The sequence below is a fragment of the Perissodus microlepis genome, chromosome 14 (assembly GCF_051167445.1).
Source record: "Perissodus microlepis isolate ML-2025 ecotype Zambia chromosome 14, ASM5116744v1, whole genome shotgun sequence".
NCBI lineage: Eukaryota > Metazoa > Chordata > Actinopteri > Cichliformes > Cichlidae > Perissodus > Perissodus microlepis.
Genome location: NC_140474.1, coordinates 9,933,343 through 9,955,402, shown reverse-complemented (window position 1 = coordinate 9,955,402; position 22,060 = coordinate 9,933,343). Strand labels below are relative to the sequence as shown.

At 36.3% G+C, this 22,060-nt stretch overlaps 4 protein-coding genes across 4 annotated transcripts; 2 read left to right on the top strand and 2 right to left on the bottom strand.

Annotated features, from left to right (window-relative positions):
* Positions 1-1,059: 1,059 nt before the first annotated feature.
* Positions 1,060-2,256, bottom strand: LOC146373441 (olfactory receptor 7C1-like). The gene has a single exon (XM_084949946.1). The coding sequence runs from the start codon at positions 2,254-2,256 to the stop codon at positions 1,321-1,323; it is 936 nt and encodes a 311-aa protein (XP_084806072.1). The 3' UTR covers positions 1,060-1,320.
* A 1,808-nt stretch (positions 2,257-4,064) lies between these two features.
* On the bottom strand, positions 4,065-5,000 carry LOC146373440 (olfactory receptor 52N5-like). The gene has a single exon (XM_084950787.1). The coding sequence runs from the start codon at positions 4,998-5,000 to the stop codon at positions 4,065-4,067; it is 936 nt and encodes a 311-aa protein (XP_084806913.1).
* An 8,910-nt stretch (positions 5,001-13,910) lies between these two features.
* On the top strand, positions 13,911-14,846 carry LOC146373439 (olfactory receptor 52B2-like). The gene has a single exon (XM_084951660.1). It carries the CDS (start codon positions 13,911-13,913, stop codon positions 14,844-14,846), a length of 936 nt encoding a protein of 311 aa, XP_084807786.1.
* A 4,733-nt stretch (positions 14,847-19,579) lies between these two features.
* On the top strand, positions 19,580-20,515 carry LOC146373438 (olfactory receptor 52E5-like). Its single transcript, XM_084951963.1, has one exon. The coding sequence runs from the start codon at positions 19,580-19,582 to the stop codon at positions 20,513-20,515; it is 936 nt and encodes a 311-aa protein (XP_084808089.1).
* The last annotated feature ends 1,545 nt before the right edge of the window (positions 20,516-22,060 follow it).

The window sequence follows — 22,060 nt, the reverse complement described above, 5'->3', positions numbered from 1 at the left end:
ATATAACATGTTTATGATGATGCCGCTAGTGTAACGCTTATGCATTAACCGTGAAATCTCATAGTTTGCAGCCATTAGCTTAGCTCTTGGTATAATCCCTCATCTATATGTTTTAGAGAGGGATAGCCCTCTTTAATCTCGACCAGAAAGGAAAATAGTCTCAATGCTTAGTCAGCAGTACTCTGTTCTAAACTGTTAGGAAATGCACTACAATGCAATGTCACATTAACAGAAGTAGAGAAGAATTACAGTAAAATGTCATGGGAAAATAATCTGTCCTGGATAATCCAGGTGCATGTGGCATACAGAAAGACAAGGAAAGTATTTTAGGGGGATTACAATGGTACCAAAATATATTTTTGGTAAAAAATATTTTCCTTCTATCTGATGGTCCTGATTTGAAGGTGTGAAAGACAACTCCTTGCACACAATGATGCCAAACAATACAGAACAGTGTTGATAATGGATTAGGATGAAGAACTGAATCGATTAAGTTGATCCAAACAGCCATTCACCAAGGAAATATTTTATCACTGGCATTTCTTATTATCTTTAGCCACACAGTAATCTTAGTTGGCTTTTATGAGTAAAATTAGTTAAAAACTCTAAAAGCCTTTTGTTATTAATAGGATATGAAAAAGAAGCTTCAGAAGCTTCAGTTAGCGTTAGATGGAAAATAATAGTTGCAAGGGTACATAATAAACAGCTGAAAATATATTCCCTATTGGTATATGTACAATAAATACATTTTGTATTGTGATACTCTATTAAAGTAAAAAAAAACATTACTAACTTTTTGAGTTTTGGGTTGTAAGTCATTAACAATGACTACACAAAAAACCCCCACAAGCTTACTGAAAACAAATGCATTACTCAGCTCCAAATACATGCATAGTGATACTGATTATAAGGACATTTTTATTTATTTTATGCTTTGTCATAGATATTATTTTAATGGCTTTTCAGCAATCAATCAATAGAAGTGTGTAGGCCTGGCCCCACTTAAAAAAAAAGGTTGGTAGAAAACATTTAGATTTTAATACATGGGTGGGAGGAAAATTAATGCGTCACTCATTCTGATGTCTTGTCATTTTATGCTGTTGTTATTGTTATTGAGCTGTTGAAAGACTTTTCAAAAGGAACTGGAACTTAAGTTAAAAGAAAAGGTTAATCTAAAATAGGTACCTTTTAGTTGCAACCAGTGAAAACCTTATTTTATTTATTTATTTTGTACTAATGTAAGGTGACCTTCAGGGTATTTAAAGGCGCCTATAAATAAAATGTATTATTATTAGTACTGTAAATTTAAGATAAAAAATATTAGGATGGAGTCACTTTTCTTTTCAGTATTTCAGTAATTTTATGTCTTAATGATCTCGTTTGCATTCCATAAATTATTGGATTCAGATTAGCAGGGACAACATGAAATAAAACAGATGCAATTTTCCTTAAGTCTGGGTAATTTGGGAAACGATGCAATATAATTGTTAAAAATCCTGACCAGAGCATGATCAGATAAAGAACAAGGTGGCTTGCACATGTTTGCAGTGCTTTGTTATTCAAGTCTTTGTTTTTCTTAATCCAGCAAATGAAAGCAATTCTAAAATAGGTGGCAGCTATGCTTGCAATTGAACTAGTAAACAGCAGCACAGTGAAAAAGAGTCCATAGATGTTGTTTATGGACACGTCCTCACAAGAAAGCTTGAATAGTGATGCATTGTCACAATAAGAATTTTGTATAGTGGATCTGCAGCGGGACAGCCTCACAGTAAGACCTATTAATATAGACACAAGCACTACTGACACCCCCCAGGCAGCTGCGGACAGCCCAACCACAGTTCTGGTTGTCATAATGGAACTATACCTTAAGGGGTGGCATATCGCCACATATCTATCAATTGCCATAATGATGAGGATCATATGTGAAGCCGATCCAAATGTGTGACTTTGAAAAGCCTGAACCACACATTGTTTGTAGGTGATAAACCGTTCGGTTGCCAAGATGTGAGCCATTAGCTGAGGCAGCAGGACTGTGTTACCTATGAGATCATTGACAGACAGGTTACAAAACAGAAAGTACATTGGCTGGTGCAAACTCTTCTGAGAAATGATAAGCAAAAGGACTCCATTGTTAGAAAAAAGCAGGGTGAAGTAAACAAAGAGCAGTAAGAAAAAGAGAGGATACATTAACTCTGGAGAAATGTCAAAACCTTGGACCTCCAGAATATCGGTTGAAACTGTTTTGTTTTTTTCCATTCTCTTTACTTAATGGGAAGCCTAAAAGAGAAAACACTGACAATGAAACATGATAAGTGTCCCAGTATGTTAAAGCTGAATGAACATACTTATTACACTTTTTTTTCTGCCTGAAAAAAAAATCAATAAAATAAAATATGATTAAAAATGCTTCAGGATAACAAAAAAAGAAAAACAAACACAAATTTAAATTAAATTACACTTTTAAAAACACATTAACTTCAATTGAAATATTCAGTAATCAAATTCTGTCTTGTTCTCTTGCATAAAAAACCCTTTTTCATTCATTTTCAAATATGGTGTGTAAAACAACAACAACTAAAACTGACACCAATAAACCATAACCATAAACTATGGAAAGTACCAACATTTTAAAGTGAAAATGCAGATGTTTTGAAAAAAACAAAACAAAACAAAAAAATGCTCAACAAAACCTACAACAATGTGAAGTCACAGTGGTTTAAGCTGCTAGTGTTTTGTACCTTGGCTGTGGAGGAGGGAATCTAATCAGCAGCTACAGCTGAGTGACTTTTATATTCAGGGTGTAACATTTGATATGAATTTACTGGCTTCTCCATTTCAGCTACAGTTCTATATTTATCAAGGGCTCGTTATAGATTCCCACATGAATTAATATGGAGCTTGATATTTAATTTTTGTCTAGATGCAAGAATAAAAGCTAAAACTTTTCCTGCCATACCCTTTGAAAGAAGAAGAAAAAAGTTAACAAGCACATTTTAAATTATTAACAAGAATGAGGACCATAAATAGTGGTCAGTGTGTATTATCTGTAGAAATTGTACTCTTTCAACTTTTCACTTTATGTTTGTGACCTGCACTCCACCTGCAGTCCTTCCAGACACATGAAGAAAGCAATGGGATATGGAAACAATGTGGACTTCTCCTTCATGGATTTATCATTACTACCAAGTGCAACTAAGTGTTATAGATATATCTGCTGACACAGCTTAACACACTTAATCAAATTAAAACAAAAACAAAAACAACCATTTAAGTTAGGCCTTATATTATATTGTGGTGCTGGACCTGCCACTGTTTTCCGGGACAGTTTCTCCTGCAGAGCTTTGGACTATGAGACTTTCCCTTTCTTTGAGTCACAGTTTCTTAAGGTCGGTTCATCAAATATATTTTACTGTGTTTTAATCTGCCGCCCTCCCGGCCCCGCTGGTGTTTATATCCAGGATTTCACAGACTTTTTATTGTGATACTTTTTATTTGTATTGTGATACTCTATTAAAGTAAAAAAAACATTACTAACTTTTTGAGTTTTGGGTTGTAAGTTATTAACAATGACTACACAGAAAAACCCCACAAGCTTACTGAAAACAAATGCATTACTCAGCTCCAAATACATGCATAGTGATACTGATTATAAGGACATTTTTATTTATTTTATGCTTTGTCATAGATATTATTTTAATGGCTTTTCAGCAATCAATCAATAGAAGTGTGTAGGCCTGGCCCCACTTAAAAAAAAAAAGGTTGGTAGAAAACATTTAGATTTTAATACATGGGTGGGAGGAAAATTAATGCGTCACTCATTCTGATGTCTTGTCATTTTATGCTGTTGTTATTGTTATTGAGCTGTTGAAAGACTTTTCAAAAGGAACTGGAACTTAAGTTAAAAGAAAAGGTTAATCTAAAATAGGTACCTTTTAGTTGCAACCAGTGAAAACCTTATTTTATTTATTTATTTTGTACTAATGTAAGGTGACCTTCAGGGTATTTAAAGGCGCCTATAAATAAAATGTATTATTATTAGTACTGTAAATTTAAGATAAAAAATATTAGGATGGAGTCACTTTTCTTTTCAGTATTTCAGTAATTTTATGTCTTAATGATCTCGTTTGCATTCCATAAATTATTGGATTCAGATTAGCAGGGACAACATGAAATAAAACATATGCAATTTTCCTTAAGTCTGGGTAATTTGGGAAGCGATGCAGTATAATTGTTAAAAATCCTGACCAGAGCATGATCAGATAAAGAACAAGGTGGCTTGCACATGTTTGCAGTGCTTTGTTATTCAAGTCTTTGTTTTTCTTAATCCAGCAAATGAGAGCAATTCTAAAATAGGTGGCAGCTATGCTTGCAATTGAACTAGTAAACAGCAGCACAGTGAAAAAGAGTCCATAGATGTTGTTTATGGACACGTCCTCACAAGAAAGCTTGAATAGTGATGCATTGTCACAATAAGAATTTTGTATAGTGGATCTGCAGCGGGACAGCCTCACAGTAAGACCTATTAATATAGACACAAGCACTACTGACACCCCCCAGGCAGCTGCGGACAGCCCAACCACAGTTCTGGTTGTCATAATGGAACTATACCTTAAGGGGTGGCATATCGCCACATATCTATCAATTGCCATAATGATGAGGATCATATGTGAAGCCGATCCAAATGTGTGACTTTGAAAAGCCTGAACCACACATTGTTTGTAGGTGATAAACCGTTCGGTTGCCAAGATGTGAGCCATTAGCTGAGGCAGCAGGACTGTGTTACCTATGAGATCATTGACAGACAGGTTACAAAACAGAAAGTACATTGGCTGGTGCAAACTCTTCTGAGAAATGATAAGCAAAAGGACTCCAATGTTAGAAAAAAGCAGGGTGAAGTAAACAAAGAGCAGTAAGAAAAAGAGAGGATACATTAACTCTGGAGAAATGTCAAAACCTTGGACCTCCAGAATATCGGTTGAAACTGTTTTGTTTTTTTCCATTCTCTTTACTTAATGGGAAGCCTAAAAGAGAAAACACTGACAATGAAACATGATAAGTGTCCCAGTATGTTAAAGCTGAATGAACATACTTATTACACTTTTTTTTCTGCCTGAAAAAAAATCAATAAAAATAAAATATGATTAAAAATGCTTCAGGATAACAAAAAAAGAAAAACAAACACAAAATTAAATTAAATTACACTTTTAAAAACACATTAACTTCAATTGAAATATTCAGTAATCAAATTCTGTCTTGTTCTCTTGCATAAAAAACCCTTTTTCATTCATTTTCAAATATGGTGTGTAAAACAACAACAACTAAAACTGACACCAATAAACCATAACCATAAACTATGGAAAGTACCAACATTTTAAAGTGAAAATGCAGATGTTTTGAAAAAACAAAACAAAACAAAAAATGCTCAACAAAACCTACAACAATGTGAAGTCACAGTGGTTTAAGCTGCTAGTGTTTTGTACCTTGGTTGTGGAGGAGGGAATCTAATCAGCAGCTACAGCTGAGTGACTTTTATATTCAGGGTGTAACATTTGATATGAATTTACTGGCTTCTCCATTTCAGCTACAGTTCTATATTTATCAAGGGCTCATTATAGATTCCCACATGAATTAATATGGAGCTTGATATTTAATTTTTGTCTAGATGCAAGAATAAAAGCTAAAACTTTTCCTGCCATACCCTTTGAAAGAAGAAGAAAAAAAGTTAACAAGCACATTTTAAATTATTAACAAGAATGAGGAAACAATGTGGACTTCTCCTTCATGGATTTATCATTACTACCAAGTGCAACTAAGTGTTATAGATATATCTGCTGACACAGCTTAACACACTTAATCAAATTAAAACAAAAACAACCATTAAAGTTAGGCCTTATATTATATGGTGGTGCTGGACTTGCCACTGTTTTCTGGGACAGTTTCTCCTGCAGAGCTTTGGACTCTGAGACTTTCCCTTTCTTTGAGTCACAGTTTCTTAAGGTCGGTTCATCAAATATATTTTACTGTGTTTTAATCTGCCGCCCTCCCGGCCCCGCTGGTGTTTATATCCAGGATTTCACAGACTTTTTATCCTCCATTATTAAACTGGAGAAAGTCTTGATGATGTGCGATTTCATCCTGGACTTGTTATCCATTACAGACTCTTTTAATTTTATTCAGCATGTCTCTGGTCCCACTCACGTTAAAGGCCACACCTTGGACCACCTTTTCTCTTTGCTTAGACATAACTAATCTCTGTGTTAAGGATGTACAAGTGAGTGACCATTCTTGTGTTATTTTTAACCTTAGCTTCCCTCTGGAAACACCACCATCCAATCTCTTGTTCAATAAGTGGTTCATAAATCAGGATGTTGCCCTGAAGTTTTCTGATTTATTGGATCCTCATGTGATCAGGGGCTGCACTGACGCTGATGCTGCTACGCTGTCAAGGTCTGTGTGGAGGGGGGCATGAAAGGACCCAAAATGCAGACACAAATGTAGAGGCCAGGCTGAAACTCAAAATGGTGGCTTTATTGCTGAACACTGGAAAAACTAAACTAAACTTGACAATACAAAATAAACTTGGTAGGCTTGGCAAACAGAACACACAGACATAAATAAGGGTGGATGCAACACTGAACACTGGAAGACAGAGGACTTAAATACACACATGAGGTGATCAGGAGAAGTGGCAAGACAGCTGACACACATGAACATAAAGACATCACAGGGGAAACGTAAAACTAAACACAATGGCTGTGTCCCAATTCAGAGTCTGCACGCTTGAAGCAGGGGCGGAGCGTGGGGGTGGCTTACTGGGCTTAAGCCCGGGTTGTTTTGTCAGAAGCCCGGGGTCTTTTGGAGCGTAATTTTTTCATAGTTAGATGCCTGGCTGACAACTGTATAAAACAAAAAGTACACACAATATTCGAAGCACATAGTGCACACTGTGGGAATTTACGACTGTGCGTGAATCCCCCCTGATATTGGTATGATCCGAGCTCAGGCACTAAGCGACTGAGCGAGAGGGCGGGGCAGCTGCTGCCTGTGAGTACGCTGTTGGAGAAACGGAGCCAGCCATACTAAGGAGAGCTTAAGTTTGACCAGGTACCAAAGCAAATCATTCGTACCGTACAAATAATGTAAATATGACGGTGTATCACGAAAGATTGATATCAAACTGATCACTTGACCAATATTACGTTACTTGCTCTTCAAGTGAATCAACAAATGGCGAAATGAAAAGCCGAACAAATGCTATTTTTTAGAGAGTCTTAGCTTATGTGTGTTTATTTCATATTTTCAGTTCTTACCCTCCCCGACTAAATAGGTTTCAGTTATGTACTGAAATATAAGAATGGACATTAGAGGGTTCTTTCAAAGAAAAAACTCAGGTAAATGTTATTTTATATATTATGCTTTGTATGTTGTTCAGTATATTTCTATGCAAAACAAGAGGGATTTCAGTACACAGCAGGATATTCACATTTGTAACCAGATATTTACATACACTTTAGGGAGAAAACATAAAACATTTTTACTGTACAACATCAATTTAGAGTAAACTTTTGTTATAGATAAATATTGAAATATCTTTTGAATTAGTTAAATGTCAGAATAAAGAGAGACAGCTGTCTATTTTTTATCACTTTGATCAAATTTAGGAGTACATATACACTAAGTTTATTGTTAATTAATAAGAAAACTCCAGACGATTCCATTCTGAGCTGAAGAAGCCTCTGATAGGTTAGTAGAGTCCATGTGAGTAAATTGGTGACACACCTGTGGATGCATATAAGGCAAAACACAGAGCCTGTTTCTTTGAAATGGGAAAATCAAGAGATGTCAACCAAAACACCAGAAAAAGAACTGTGGAGCTCCATAAGTGTGGCTCAATTTTGAATACAATTTGGTGCCATTTGCAATTAAGAAATACAGATAGTTTCTCTCTTTACTCTTAAAGTTAACAAATATGTTTTTTATATTTATCAATCTAAAAAAAATAAACATTTAGTCTGATTTGATGTTACAATTAAAAAAGTGTTTGTGTTTTGATCTGAAGAGTGTGTAAATATCTGGTTTCAACTGTATATTTGATGATTGTCAGCACAAAGAGGGAGAGAGAGGAACAGAGAGGGAGATGGAGAATGAGGACAGCACAGAGATGGAACAAGAGCAGGTGAGACACACATGTTACTCAAATGGTTGTTTACGAAAAGTATCACCGTATCATAGGTCCTCATGTATCTTGTACCTAGTGTTTCTTTTTAGGTTTGCTATTTTTCAAATTCTACATTTATTAAGTTATGCAGGCTTGTTTGCACAACAAGGCTAAATAATTATATAAACTTTTCTCAGTCTAAATAGTGGACTTTGGGTAGAATTAAAAAAACAAGTGTAGTGCAGGTATATGATGATTTTTAGTGCTACTATCATCTAGTTCTGATTCTGGTTCTGTCTTGGTTAAGTCCTCAGTAGTCCTGATTTTGAACTGTTGTAGTCCTGTTTTAATTCCGGATCAGTTCTGGGTCTGGTTGAATTGGGGTTTAGTCCTCATGTCTTGATACAGCCCCGACTTTGCTCTGCCTTGCTGCTTAATTAAAAAACTAGCTTAAGGTGTCCTGCACATGTGATATATATTTTTCCCTATATGAAGGCATTCGTTTTTGAACAAAACTCAAAACAGAGCCTATTAATCTTTCAGTCATTTCTAACCCCCCCCCAAAAAAAAATAAAAATAAAAAAATCCCACATGCATACTACCCTTTAGGGCTAAGCCCCGGGTGTTTCAAATGTCTGGCTCCGCCTCTGGCTTGAAGTACGCATTTTAAGTGTCATTACGTCACCGCCACGCGACGATGGCTGTCCCAATTCGAAGTGTACTTCAAATGCATACTCCAAATGTGCCGTCGATTTCCCCAAATATCAAGCGTGGTCCGGTGCACGCTTCGTGGTCCCATATATCCCACAATTCATAGCGCGGCGGTGGGTGTGGATAATTTTGCAGCAAAATACGGCAGAAGGGAGCGGCCGAAGAGTGAACTGTCAAAAGTAAGTACTGAATATGATGTCACTCATTTATGTGTGAATGTTTAATAACGAAGAACATTAAAACATTGCTGTTGGCCACATGTGTGACATTAGTGATGTCTGTACTTTCAGCGTTAACTTGGTTGTAAAGCCTTTATATATATATATATATATATATATATATATATATATATATCATAATAATCTGACAATACTATAGTATTGGCCATATTATATTTACATTACCACAGTGAGATGATTTTAGTCTCATGAACAACATTAGCTAATTGTTATTTACTAACTAATCATGCGATAACTGTTCGGTACAGAAATGAAGCCCAACAATCATGTTTTACAGTCCTGTGGTCTCAGCCTCAGATACTCAACTAATCAAAGTGATGTCATGACAAAAATGAATCACCAACAAAACATTTTTTCTCCTTCATTTCTGTCACACAAAGCTATATGTAACGTTTCTCGCGGTTAATATCATGGTTGCTAGGCAACCTGAACAGCGCGACGAAGGCTAGACCGTCCCATTTCACAAGCCTCTCACTTCCGCACTTCTCGTACTTATTGTACGCACCGTACGTAGTACGCGTAGTGCGCATACTTCAAGCGTGCAGACCCTGAATTGGGACACAGCCAATGAACACAATAACACAGGACCTCTTTCAAAAAAAAAAGGAAACATAATGAAAAGCAGACCTGACGACATGAACTTAACAAAAGACATGCAGACATGAAACACATGAAGGGCAAGGGAGACTTAACACAGGGGTTGAAAACATAAGGGGAAACTAATAAGCAAATGAACATAGAAAACCTAATGAGCTTAAACAGACACTATAAACATCAAAATAAATTAAAACTCAAAACGCTGGGTCAAAAGACCCAGGATCGTGACAGTGGTACCTTTAAAAACTGTCATTGCTGCCCCAAAAAGAGCTCATCCGTGGATAAACGATGACATAAGGAAAGTCAAAAGACTCTGTAGGAAAGCAGAACACCTTTGGAAATCAACTAAACTTGAAGTTCACAGGCTCCACCTTAGGGAACTTTGGGTTTCCCTGCACGAAACCATAAAATCAGCTAGATCAGGATATTTTTCTCAGTTGATCTCATCAAACAAGAAAAACTCCAAAGTACTGTTCGAAACCATAAACTCTATTGTTTCCCCCGTGGACCACCCAGTACCCATGTCCTCTATATGTGAGAGTGATGACTTTCTAAACTTCTTTGTAGATAAAGTTAATAATGTCCGTATGAGCATTGTGTCTCTGGTCCACCTCCCCCTCATTTGCTGTAAGTGTTTAACCCATTGACCATACATGACCTTTCACTTCTGCTGGATAAAATGAACATCACCACTTGTCCAAATGACATTCTACCTGCTGTGCTTTTTAAAGATGCTCTCTCTGTCATATCTCCAAACTGCGAACTTTGTTGTCTAAATCTGAGTTAGAAATGATTATTCATGCTTTTATTTCTTCTCGCTTAGATTACTGTAACAATCTTTTTCTTTTTTTGAGCAAAAAGAACCTTGACCGTCTCCTGCCTATGTTTCTGATCTCTTAGAACCTCATACTCCCTCTCGCAGCCTGAGATCATCTAATCAAAGGCTGTTGGTAGTTCGTCAAAACATCAAAACTAAGAGTTTGAGTGAAAAAAGAAACAAAAACACAAAAAAATGTATGCTCAAAAGTTATTCTAAATGTTGAGACAAGTGTTGTTTGTGTTGGGATTCTAAAAATTTGTGAAATTTGTGGCATAGAAATGGTAGCACTGGTTTTTGATAATATGCAGAGTGATGGTTATAAAGTCTAACAGCTGCTGGGAGGAAGGACCTGCTATTAAGCTCCTTTGTGCACCTATGATTTATTTAGTTTTGACTGAATTACATACAAGAAAAAAAAGTGCCCTGTGGCAAGCTGGAGTGCAGGATTTACCCTGCCTCTTTCCATATATTTCCATGATTTTCCATGTATTTCAATGAGTGCTCCATAAAAGCATAAGCACATGTAAAAATAAATATTTTCAATATTTCATATCTACATTAACATCTGAAAATGAACCAGAGACTTTCACTGGGGCAATTTCAAATTCCCCAAATGGGAATATGTTTATGTTCCAGTGAACCATGTCATCAGATAAGTCAACCACTCAAATAAACAATCAAGCAGAAAAATACCTTAACCTTACATAGAAAGGCCCGAGACAGTAAACTCAACCCATGCCCTTTTCTGTGGAACAGTACTAAAAAAGGGCAAATAATGTAATAAGTGGGTCAAATGAATTATCAAAGCAGCTCAAGGGTTCATCATGTCCATTTCCCAGGGGAAGATGATTAGTCCTAATGTCCTTACTGCCCTTTTGTGTGAGTTAAAATTGTCCTTGTTCCCCATTGCCTGCTGTGATCACTTCAGAGCTCTGTTTCAATTAGTATTCTTTCATACTTTCTGGAAAGGCCGAACATTGAAATCATTAAACATGGTTTTTGTCTTTCTGCATTTTCTGTAAAACATTTTACTTCAATATTAATAAATTACTATGTCAGAAGGAACTGTTGTTCCTACAGTGCAAATGAATGTATATAAAAATAATAAATTATTGTAATAATTTATATATTTATGAAAAAATAATAAACAGTGTCATAGTGCCCAAGGTGTAAAAATAATTTACTTAATTTCACAGTTCATGATTGAAGTTTAAAAAAATCAAATGTTCACACATTATTATGTTAAATGCAACTCCACTTAACAACTTGTAAACATCAGAGTCACACACACCTCCCAGGAGTATTATTAAAAAAAACAATCCTCATTAGCAAGTAAAACAGTATATCATTCTAGACTAGAGGTTTACCATTTGTCCAGGGATTAATTAAAATGTGAGACAGTTAATAACACATCAATTAATCAAACTTCTAAGGGGCTCATTAAAAATATATTTTGACAAAGTAATCAGGCATTTGGCTGATGTAATTCTGCCCAGTTAAAGTGGTTCCAGTTACATAATAGTTTTATAAAAGTTTTATTACAGCTCTTTATTTTAAGAGCTGAAATTATATTTAAGCTGAATAAAAATATATTTTATTATTTCTGTGGCACTACTTTATGGTATAAGGTATTGTTATGCTAATGCAGCAATTATGTTATAAAACAGTTATAACAGTATATAAAAGAAATACTTTTAAAGTATTATTTGTAGCACTATATACCAACATATCTTTACTAATAATATATATATAAGACTTTATTGTTTGCCATTTGTAAAATTCAAACAACATATGGTAGAATTACTATTTTTGAAACATCTTTGAAAAGCAATAAGCAATAAGAAGCCACATTTGAATATTTGGTACCATCATCTTATTTAAAGAAATCTAACATCAGTAAAAACTGAAAGAAACTTTCTAACCCATCTCACCTTTAACTGAAAGGTAAAGGTGCACCATCTGCACCATCGAGAGCATCCTGACCAACTGTATAGCAGTCTAGTATGGGAGCTGCTCTTGCCTCGGACCAGAAGGCATTGCAGAGGATCGTGAAAACCGCCCAGTGCATTGCCGGAGCACCACTTCCTGCCATAAATGACATCTACAGGAAGCGGTGTCTGAAAAGGGCTGGGAAAATCATCAACGACTCTTCACCCTCCTGCCCTAAGGGAGGCGCTACAGGAGCCTCCGGACTAAGACCACCAGGTACCGGAACAGCTTCTTCCCTACAGCTGTCAGACTGCTGAACTCTGCCTCCTGACATCTAACCGACATTAAACTCATGGACTGATCACACACATACCCACAACCACCTATAACTGAACACACACACAATGGACAAAAACAAACAAATGACCAACTGTACCCTCATACACACAATAATAACATGGACTGAACCACCACTCACAACCACTAGCACTTTATATAATCTCTGTAGGAATTAGCCACATATCTCACTGATCTAAACTGCACTACTGTATAATTCTGTTCAATAATAATTATAGTTCTACAACTGTTTACAACTGTTTATAACATGTATAGTTCATATTTCTATACAGTTTCATATTTATATCCTGTTCATAGCCTGTACATAGCTTGTACACTCACTACAGCCTGTACATACTTAGTTATAGCATATTTATAATATACCTTCATACCATGTACATAATACACCCTCGTAATTTTTTAAGACCATAATTTTGTACCCTCATACCTATAATAGACCCATTTTTGTAATATGTCTATATATCTATTTCATTGCTAATATATATTTTGTAATATATCTATATTATTGCTAAGGACTTTCTGGATGGATGCAAACTGCATTTTGTTGCCTTGTACTTGTGACATGTGCAATGACAATAAAGTTGAATTCTATTCTATTCTATACTGCTGTGATAAAAGGCACTGGTTATCATAGAGTCTCATATACATAACTGGAACAAACAGACTGTTTTGTGTCGGAAACATTTTAGTTTATTCCTTATGTTTCCTACATTTAGCCTGTAGTTTATTGGTGGTTATTTTAATAGTAATGCCCTTAACATTAGTTTATTTAGCTAAATTAAGTAAAACTTTTAGTACTTGATTTGGATACTGAATACAAACTTAACAAAAAGATTTTTGTTTTTCTACCTTTGTAAATCCATTAATAATCCCAGAAGTATACATGTCACGGGGTGACGTATACATGTTCTGGTCAAGGTGACTTTAATAAAGCAAGAGAAGCACAACAGTTTGGAGCACTTTAGGCAACATTACATTTGAAAAATGGCACCCTTGATTTCTGAAAATATTAACTTGATTTTAATTATAATGTGAAAATATTTTAGTAACAATGTTTAGTAAATTCACAGTTGTCTTTTTCTAACCTCTTAAGTTTAAAATGGAAAACCAGTCCTTTGACTTTAGTTCCGAGTTAACCCTTGATCCATTTGTAATCCCACCTGGAGGAAAGTATCCTATATTTTTTCTTGGCATTTCAATTTGTATTTTTGGAATTTCCTGCAACCTGACCTTGTTGGCTTTAATCATATTGAACAGAAACCTTCACAAACCCATGTATTTCATCCTATTTAGTCTTCCACTCAATGATCTCATAGGACTATCTGCAATGTTACCAAAAGTACTTTCAGATATTGTTACAGAGACACACAAAATAGACTATCATCTCTGTGTTTTACAGGCATTCCTGCTCCACATGTATGGTGGTGGCATTTTGTTTATTCTTGCAGCAATGTCCTTTGACCGTTATGTTGCTATTTGCATGCCCTTACGCTATAGCTCTGTCATGACACCAAGATTTATTAGTTGTATCATTGTACTAGTTTGGGGCCTCAACTTTGTCTTGATTGTATCACTGTTCTCTTTGCAGGCAAGACTTCCCAGGTGCAAACATGTTGTTATGAATGTGTTTTGTGATAACCCATCTCTCCTGAAGCTGACGTGTGGAAACACAACAGTCAATAATATTATAGGGCTGTTTAACACTGCTGTTATACAAGTTGTAAGCGTATCCATTCAGGCATATTCCTATGTTAAAATTCTCATCGCATGTGTGGTTACAAGGAAATCAGAAACAAAGGCAAAAGCTGTCAACACGTGTGTCGCACAGTTAGTTATACTGTTCATGTTTGAGGTTGTGGCAACATTCACGATTTTATCTCACAGATTCAAAAATGTTTCGGTTGACATGCAAAAGATCATGGGCATGCTCATATTTACTGTACCTCCACTTCTGAATCCAATCGTATATGGGTTGTATACAAACGAAATACGAAGCACTCTCCTGAGAGTCTTAAAAAATAGAGTATCTATGTGAATATTTGCTTATTGGTAATCAAATCATAAAAATCTTCTTTGAGCTGCAATAAAAATTAAAACACTGCGTCATCTGATCAGCACTTTGAAAACTGTAAGAGCTACACATGAAGAAGTAATGTAAAATAATGACACACACATGAACAGACACATAAGCCATCTGCATCACTGTGGAAAAATCTGCAGTTTCCTGTATTACAGGAAATATTATTGTGGATTTTTTGTGTCTGACCTTTTTGCTAATGTAGTTTGACTCAATAACACTTATAAGATGTAGCGATTCTTAAAATATAGAGATAAACAATTATCCCACTTAAAATGAATGATTGTTGACTACATCGTACTGCAGTTATAAAAAAACTTGTTACTTTTATCCTGATCTTTTTCTTTTGGTTTTGTGATGCGTTTTGTGATGTCAATATATTGACAATATACTGCACATGCTCAATACATCAAAGTACATTTTTCTGATCATCTTTATTATAAATGATAATATATTTAGATTCTATTTTTATACAGTTTTTTGAATTACAGAAAATATACTCATGATCCATAAGAAAAATGGAGAAAAGATGGGAGATATTTGTGTTGTGGTTTATGTCATGGCCCGTCGGAGTGGCTAGGGATTTTCCAGTGTTTCTGGTGTCCACCCTCAGAGGTTCTGGTGTCTCACCTGTATCTCATTCATGAGCAATCAGCAGGAGGGTTATTTTGGCCAGCACTGCCTCCCACTCATCCTGCTACCTCTTAGTGATAACTAGGCGTCCCTTATGGTTAGCTTCATCCCAGTTTTCTTCATGTGCAACTTTGTTTCTATGCGCTTCAGCTCCTGGTCGCAGTCTCCCAGATCGACCCTCGGTTGCCATTCTTTTTCCAGCGCTGGTCCTGCTTGCTTTCCTCACCTGCAAACTGCTCTCAGAATCCATAACCTTGCTTATCTGCATGCCCTCCTGCCCATCGTGCCTTTACTAGACCCCTCTGGAGAATCTGGAAAACTTTCCACTTTTCTGGAAGACTTTGCACCATTTTCAGTGTTCATGCCCTGCTCTGGACACTCCCACAGGTACCCTCCCTGAAGCGTCTCAATTTTGGCCTGCAAAACTCCCTTCAGTCAGTACTCACCTCCAGCTTTCCTCTATCACCTTACCAGTCCAGTAATCTTCCTCTCCTCTGTTTCAGAGTTCTCGTTCCGCTCGCATTCTCTGCCAGTGACTCCTCGTGATGATCTGCTCTCTGCTGGTGTCTCCTCATGTGTATTCATGTTTAGCAAGATTCCACTCTCGCTGTGTAAATAAAGACTTGTGAAAAGTTAAGTGAGTTATTGAGTCTGCTTTTGGGTCTGAATCTTGCTTGAACTTCTGGTTCATGACAGTTTATAAATACATACACATGAAGTTGTTTAGTCACAAAACTAAATAAATAAAAGAGCATCTAACCCCATCGCCTTACCCTTAACCAAATCTCTATGCAGAAGTTGTAAGGGAGGGATATTACTTTTGGCTGTGTAATTTTTTTGATTTTCATTTATAATCTGCTTGCACTCTGAGTTTTACTGACCAATCCCATTTTAGAATGCTTTGGTCTTATACAAGTAAACAGTCTGTGTAGAAAACAATGGAGGGCATGCCTTTACCTAAATACAGTCTCTTTTTTATAATTCAAGTATTTATTAGATTTTGCATTTTATAACAGCAAATACAGAGATGCAACAACCAAAAGCAAGAAGCAAACAAACAAAAACAAACAAACAAAATAAATAACTAAAAATAAATAAAAAAATAAAAAATAAATAAAAAACCACAACGAAACAAAACAAAACAAGTGAGGTTTTAACATATGTTGTATTAAGCTCAAATGTCCAAGTCAGGTAGACATGTAGGTGCAAAAATTGTCCCACTGTTCCAGCGCAGCTTCCGTCACATGATGTATTTTTCCATCTTTTCGCATGCAACATTCCCAATCATTCTGTCTTTCCACATTTTAAGCGTTGGAATATGGGAGTCCTTCCAGTGTTCCAAAATGACACGGGCACATGTTACCAATGACCTAAATACAATCTCAAAAACTTCATCTCTTTTTAACATGTCTTACAACTATTTGTAAACAAGGACCATCAGGTAAAGCTCATCAAAGTTGGTCAGTAGACAGACTGATTGGTTCCCAGACTGCCTTTATGTTAAACTCTGTTGGAAGTGGTGCGAGAGAAAGAGCACAATCCTTACATAGTTATTTAGTAATCTTTCATTTTTAAGGATTCAAGTCAACCATAAAACACTTGTAAAGTATCTAAATCCCCATGTTAAGAAAAGACCTGACATAGTGTATCGGAATATAGCTTAGACTGACTTCAACAAGTTATATCACTAAAACATAGAATCAGAAGGCATATTAGTCACTTTCAAGTATACTGAGGTTGTGCACTGCACTGGTATTCTGCAGAGGTCTAAGCCTTTGCAGTATTAAAAGTAGATATGGATACAGCCTAGGAAGTGATATAGATTGAGAAGCACAGTTGATAAATCAGGGGTGTCCAACTCCAGGCCTCAAGGGCTAGTGTCCTGCAGGTTTTAGATATCACACTGGGTCAACACACCTGAATCATATGATTAGTTCATTACCAGGCCTCTGGAGAACTTCAAGACATGTTGAGGAGGTAATTTAGCCATTTAAATCAGCTGTGTTGGATCAAGGACACATCTAAAACCTGCAGGACACTGGCCCTTGAGGCCTGGAGTTGGACACCCCTGTCATAAATGAAAGTGAAGAAAAGTCAGGGGCCCAGGCAATAGAAATTACAGAGATGAGGAGGGATAGGAAACAATGCAGAAAACTATGGCCATTCACAGGAGGCATCACCAGCAAGTCAAGGAAGTTGCTGATGTCAATAAATCCTCTCCATGTCTAGGGACTGGCTTAGCGATAAGATTTACAAGTTTATGTAAACAAAGTTGTTTGACAAGTCGTGGGCAAAGAGGACTGGAATGTACTGCAGCTTACTGTAACTGCCGCAGGACTGATGATAGCTTCAATCTTATATGGTCCAATGTAACATGAAGCGAGCTTATGGGAAAGGCATTTCGAGCCCCAGCTCCGACAGTCTCTGTCATTGTGTCCTTGGGCAGGACACTTCATACTTGCCTACTGGTGGTGGTCAGAGGGCCCGGTGGTGCCAGTGTCTGGCAGCCTCGCCTCTGTCAGTGCGCCCCAGGGCAGCTATGGCTACAATGTAGCTTACCATCACCAGTGTGTGAATGTGTGTGTGTGAATGGGTGGATGACTGAATGTAGTGTAAAGCGCTTTGGGGTCCATAGGAACTAAGTAAAGCGCTACACAAATACAGGCCATTTACCATTTAAAAGGATGTTCAGCCCCCTCTTTCCATTTCCCTAGTGCCAACTTCACTGCTAACATCTCCCAGTTGGCCACATCATAATTTTTCTCTGCAGGAGGTGACAGAAAAATGCACAAAGTTGCAGCTTACCTATTAGTCCAGAACACTGGGAACAGAGAACAACCCTGAATCCAGAGTCTGATGCAACTACTTCTATGATAAATGGTTTTGTGGTATCTGGGTGGATCAAAACAGGTGTTTTAGTAAGACAAAAGCAGTTTTGGCTTCAGTGGACAAGACAGGCAGGACTTTGGTGGAGGTGAGGTGTGGTGGCTGCTTGTGTGACGTGGAAGTGAGCCCTTCACTTACAGGTCAATCTTCACCTGTCCTCCTGCCAAAATATAACCCAGAAACTGACAGAAGAGTGGAACAAATTTCTTGGCCTTGACATATAAGCGGTTCTTGAGGAATCGTTGCAGGATGGAGTGGACATGGACACAGTGCTCCTGGGGGGATTTGAAGAAAGTCAGGATATCATCAAGACATACAAACACAAAGATGCTCAGAAAATCTCTTAGAATGTCATTTACTAATACCAGGAAAACCACTGGAGCATTAATGAGAATAAAGTTGTATATTGAATGTGGTTTTCCATTCATCTCCGCTCCTGGATACAGACCAGATGATAGGCAATGCGTAAGTCAAGTTTAGTAAAAATAGTTTCTGTGTGCTTACAGATAATCTTGAAAAACTGATAAAATGATGAAAGCTGACCTGTTGATATGTTGTTGATGTTTGTGTAGGTAATTAATGACATGATATAACATTTCTGATCCTTGATGAATCCCTTGTGAGGCAGTGGTTAAGACCATGTGAATCTAAAGATGAACTTTAAGATAACACCTAACACTCCAGAGAACTGCCTGCTGTTCAGAGTCACATCTATAAAGCCTTTAATCCCCATGAATCTTTTACTAGGTTGTCATGGCCAGCACTGACATAACTGGATAAAGATGAGTGCTTTGTGTGTATGTACAATGTTGTGCATATGTACAATGTTTTTTCTTCTTTGAAGCGATTGACTCCTATATATATATATATATATATATATATATATATATGTGTGTGTGTGTGTGTTCTATGAGCTATTTAAATTTAAGGTCAAAACATTCTAAGTTGTTTTTTTTTTTAAGAGTGCAAATTACATGACATGAAATGTATATGAAGTTCTTTGGAGAGGGAGGATAGAGTTTGTTGATTATAACTGAACTGTAACATTTAATGCTATGTCTTCTTTTTATATATTTTCTATTATGTACTTTGAGGTACGTAAATATTGTCTTGCTCATTAGCAAAGAAGCGATGATTGACTTCTCAATTTTATAGTGTGAAAAAGCAACAAAATGAACAACCGATACAACACATCCTCTTTTTTACAGATTAATGTCTTTAATCTCTCTTCTGAGAGTGTTTTTCCTGCATTTCTTTTTGCAACTCTGAGTTACATGATCATACTATTTTGCAACCTTACTCTAATCCTCACCATTGTGCTGAATAAATCTCTGCATCAGCCAATGTACCTAATTCTGCTGAATCTTCCTATTAATGACCTTATAGGTTCATCAGCTCTCTTTCCACAGCTCATCAAAGAAATACTGAGGAACAGTGGGATAATGCAATACTCAGCTTGCGTTGCTCAAGCTTTCTTTATCCATATCTATGCAGCAGGCACTGTGTTCAATCTGAGTGCAATGGCATATGATAGATACATTGCCATATGTTACCCACTGCAGTACAGTACTGTGATGACTAATGCCCATATCATGAGAATAATCACCCTTGTATGGATGAGTTGTTTAGTTTTAATTGCTGTGCTTTTTTTCTTACTTTTGCGTTTGCCTCGTTGTCGATCTGAAATGACAAACCCCTATTGTGATAATGCATCTCTGCTGACTTTGGTCTGTGCTGACACAACTATTAACAATATCTATGGCCTTTTGATAAGTGCTTTTTCACAATTAGTGGCTAATGGAATTGTTTTCTACACATATCTCCGGATCCTCATAACTTGCTTTAGATCTAAACGATCAGATACAAAAGCCAAAGCTCTGCAGACATGTGCTACACATCTGATTGTTTTTCTCTTGTTGGAGTGTCTTGGTCTTTTCACCATCATATCATATAGACTAAATAATGTTTCACCCTATTTCAGAAGATTTATGGGTTTGTCAACTTTAATTTTCCCCCCAACATTGAATCCAATCATCTATGGTTTGAAAACAAAGGAAATTCGAGAAAAGGTGTTGAACTTTTTAAAGACTAGGATGTTTTCATCTTAATGCACTCTTTCAAAAGAATCTGATGTAACATACTGAAACATTTTAAATGTTTTATTTTCCTGTATTTATCCTGCTGTCTGACATTAATTCAGTCACTCTGTCGAGTCTTTTAAAAAATGCTGATTAAGTTTTCTGATGACAGATATTGTAGTGCTTTTTAAAAGAATGTAGGTTATTACTTTATTTTTTAGTTATTGCTTGTCGTTATATTCTTTTGCATAAAAAAATAAATGGAAACTTCCAATTACACTTTTTTCTCGTTGTGTGACTGTTTTCACAAAAATCAAATAAACACTTTATTTTCATAGAATATGAACTTTTATACTTTCATATACATTGTATATTATCAATCATCTTTTTCCATTTTAATATCTGTATTATTATTAGTATTATTGTTATAACTACTACTACTACTAATAATAATAATACAACAATTTAAATATATAATTCAGTACATTGTTTATGTGAAGTGTGCTACATAACTCAGACTGATTTAAACATATATCTGTCATGACCCGGCTGTGTGCAGGGAGAAAATGGACCCAACGCAAACTCACTAGAAACAGGATTGAACTCAAAACGGCAGCTTTTATTGATGAACAAAGAACGTCTACAAAACCTAAACTGAGAAGAATATAACATAACACACAGCATGAGGGAGATCACGACACTGACACAGAGAAACACAGGGCTTAAATACACTGGGAAATAACGAGGGGAATGAGACACAGAAGGGGAGCACAGGTGGGAGGAATCGGACATAACGAGACCCAAGGGAAGCGAAACTCAATACATTCACGTAGGGCACAGACCTTCAAAGTAAAACAGGAAATGTAACATAGACGCAGACTTGACTAGGGGAGACAGAGCAACTAAGAAACACAGAGAACAATAACAGGGAGACACAGAGAGCGGCTAACTAAATACTCAGAAAACTAAAGAGAATACAAGAAAGCCAAAGTAAGACACTAGACTAAAGAATAAACTGGGGCAACAAAGAGAACTAAGATCATAATACAAAAACTCAGATACACAAGAAACTCAAAACACTGGGTCACCGACCCAGGACCGTGACAATATCTATCAATAACATCTTAATTAAGGCTCCTTTCTACATTTCTCTTCTTTAAATCTCCAGTTTAGAGGAATGAACATCAAGTAGAATGTGAGTAATTTTAGTAACTCACTATGACTTTAGTTTATATACAATAAATCTTTATTCCGGTGTCCTATATCTCCTCTCGACAGGTTAATATAATTTTTATTGCTGATTTTTTTTTCCATCGTAATCATTTTCACTAGAATATTTTATGACAGACATATTTTACTAATGCACACTGCTAAAACAAAACAAAACAAAACAAAACAAAACAAAACAAAACAAAACAAAACAAATAAAAACAGGATCAAATGACCCCTTGTCTTTTGTGTGATACTGGGCTATATATATCAGGCTATTCTACCTAATTGGATATTTTTCTGGATAATAGGATGACAACATAATACTCATAAATAATTACCAGGTTTATCACCATTCATCCACAA

Bases quoted from the DNA above. Each gene is read 5' to 3' on its own strand.
- LOC146373441 (XM_084949946.1), bottom strand. From the start codon at position 2,256: ATGGAAAAAAACAAAACAGTTTCAACCGATATTCTGGAGGTCCAAGGT.
- LOC146373440 (XM_084950787.1), bottom strand. From the start codon at position 5,000: ATGGAAAAAAACAAAACAGTTTCAACCGATATTCTGGAGGTCCAAGGT.
- LOC146373439 (XM_084951660.1), top strand. From the start codon at position 13,911: ATGGAAAACCAGTCCTTTGACTTTAGTTCCGAGTTAACCCTTGATCCA.
- LOC146373438 (XM_084951963.1), top strand. From the start codon at position 19,580: ATGAACAACCGATACAACACATCCTCTTTTTTACAGATTAATGTCTTT.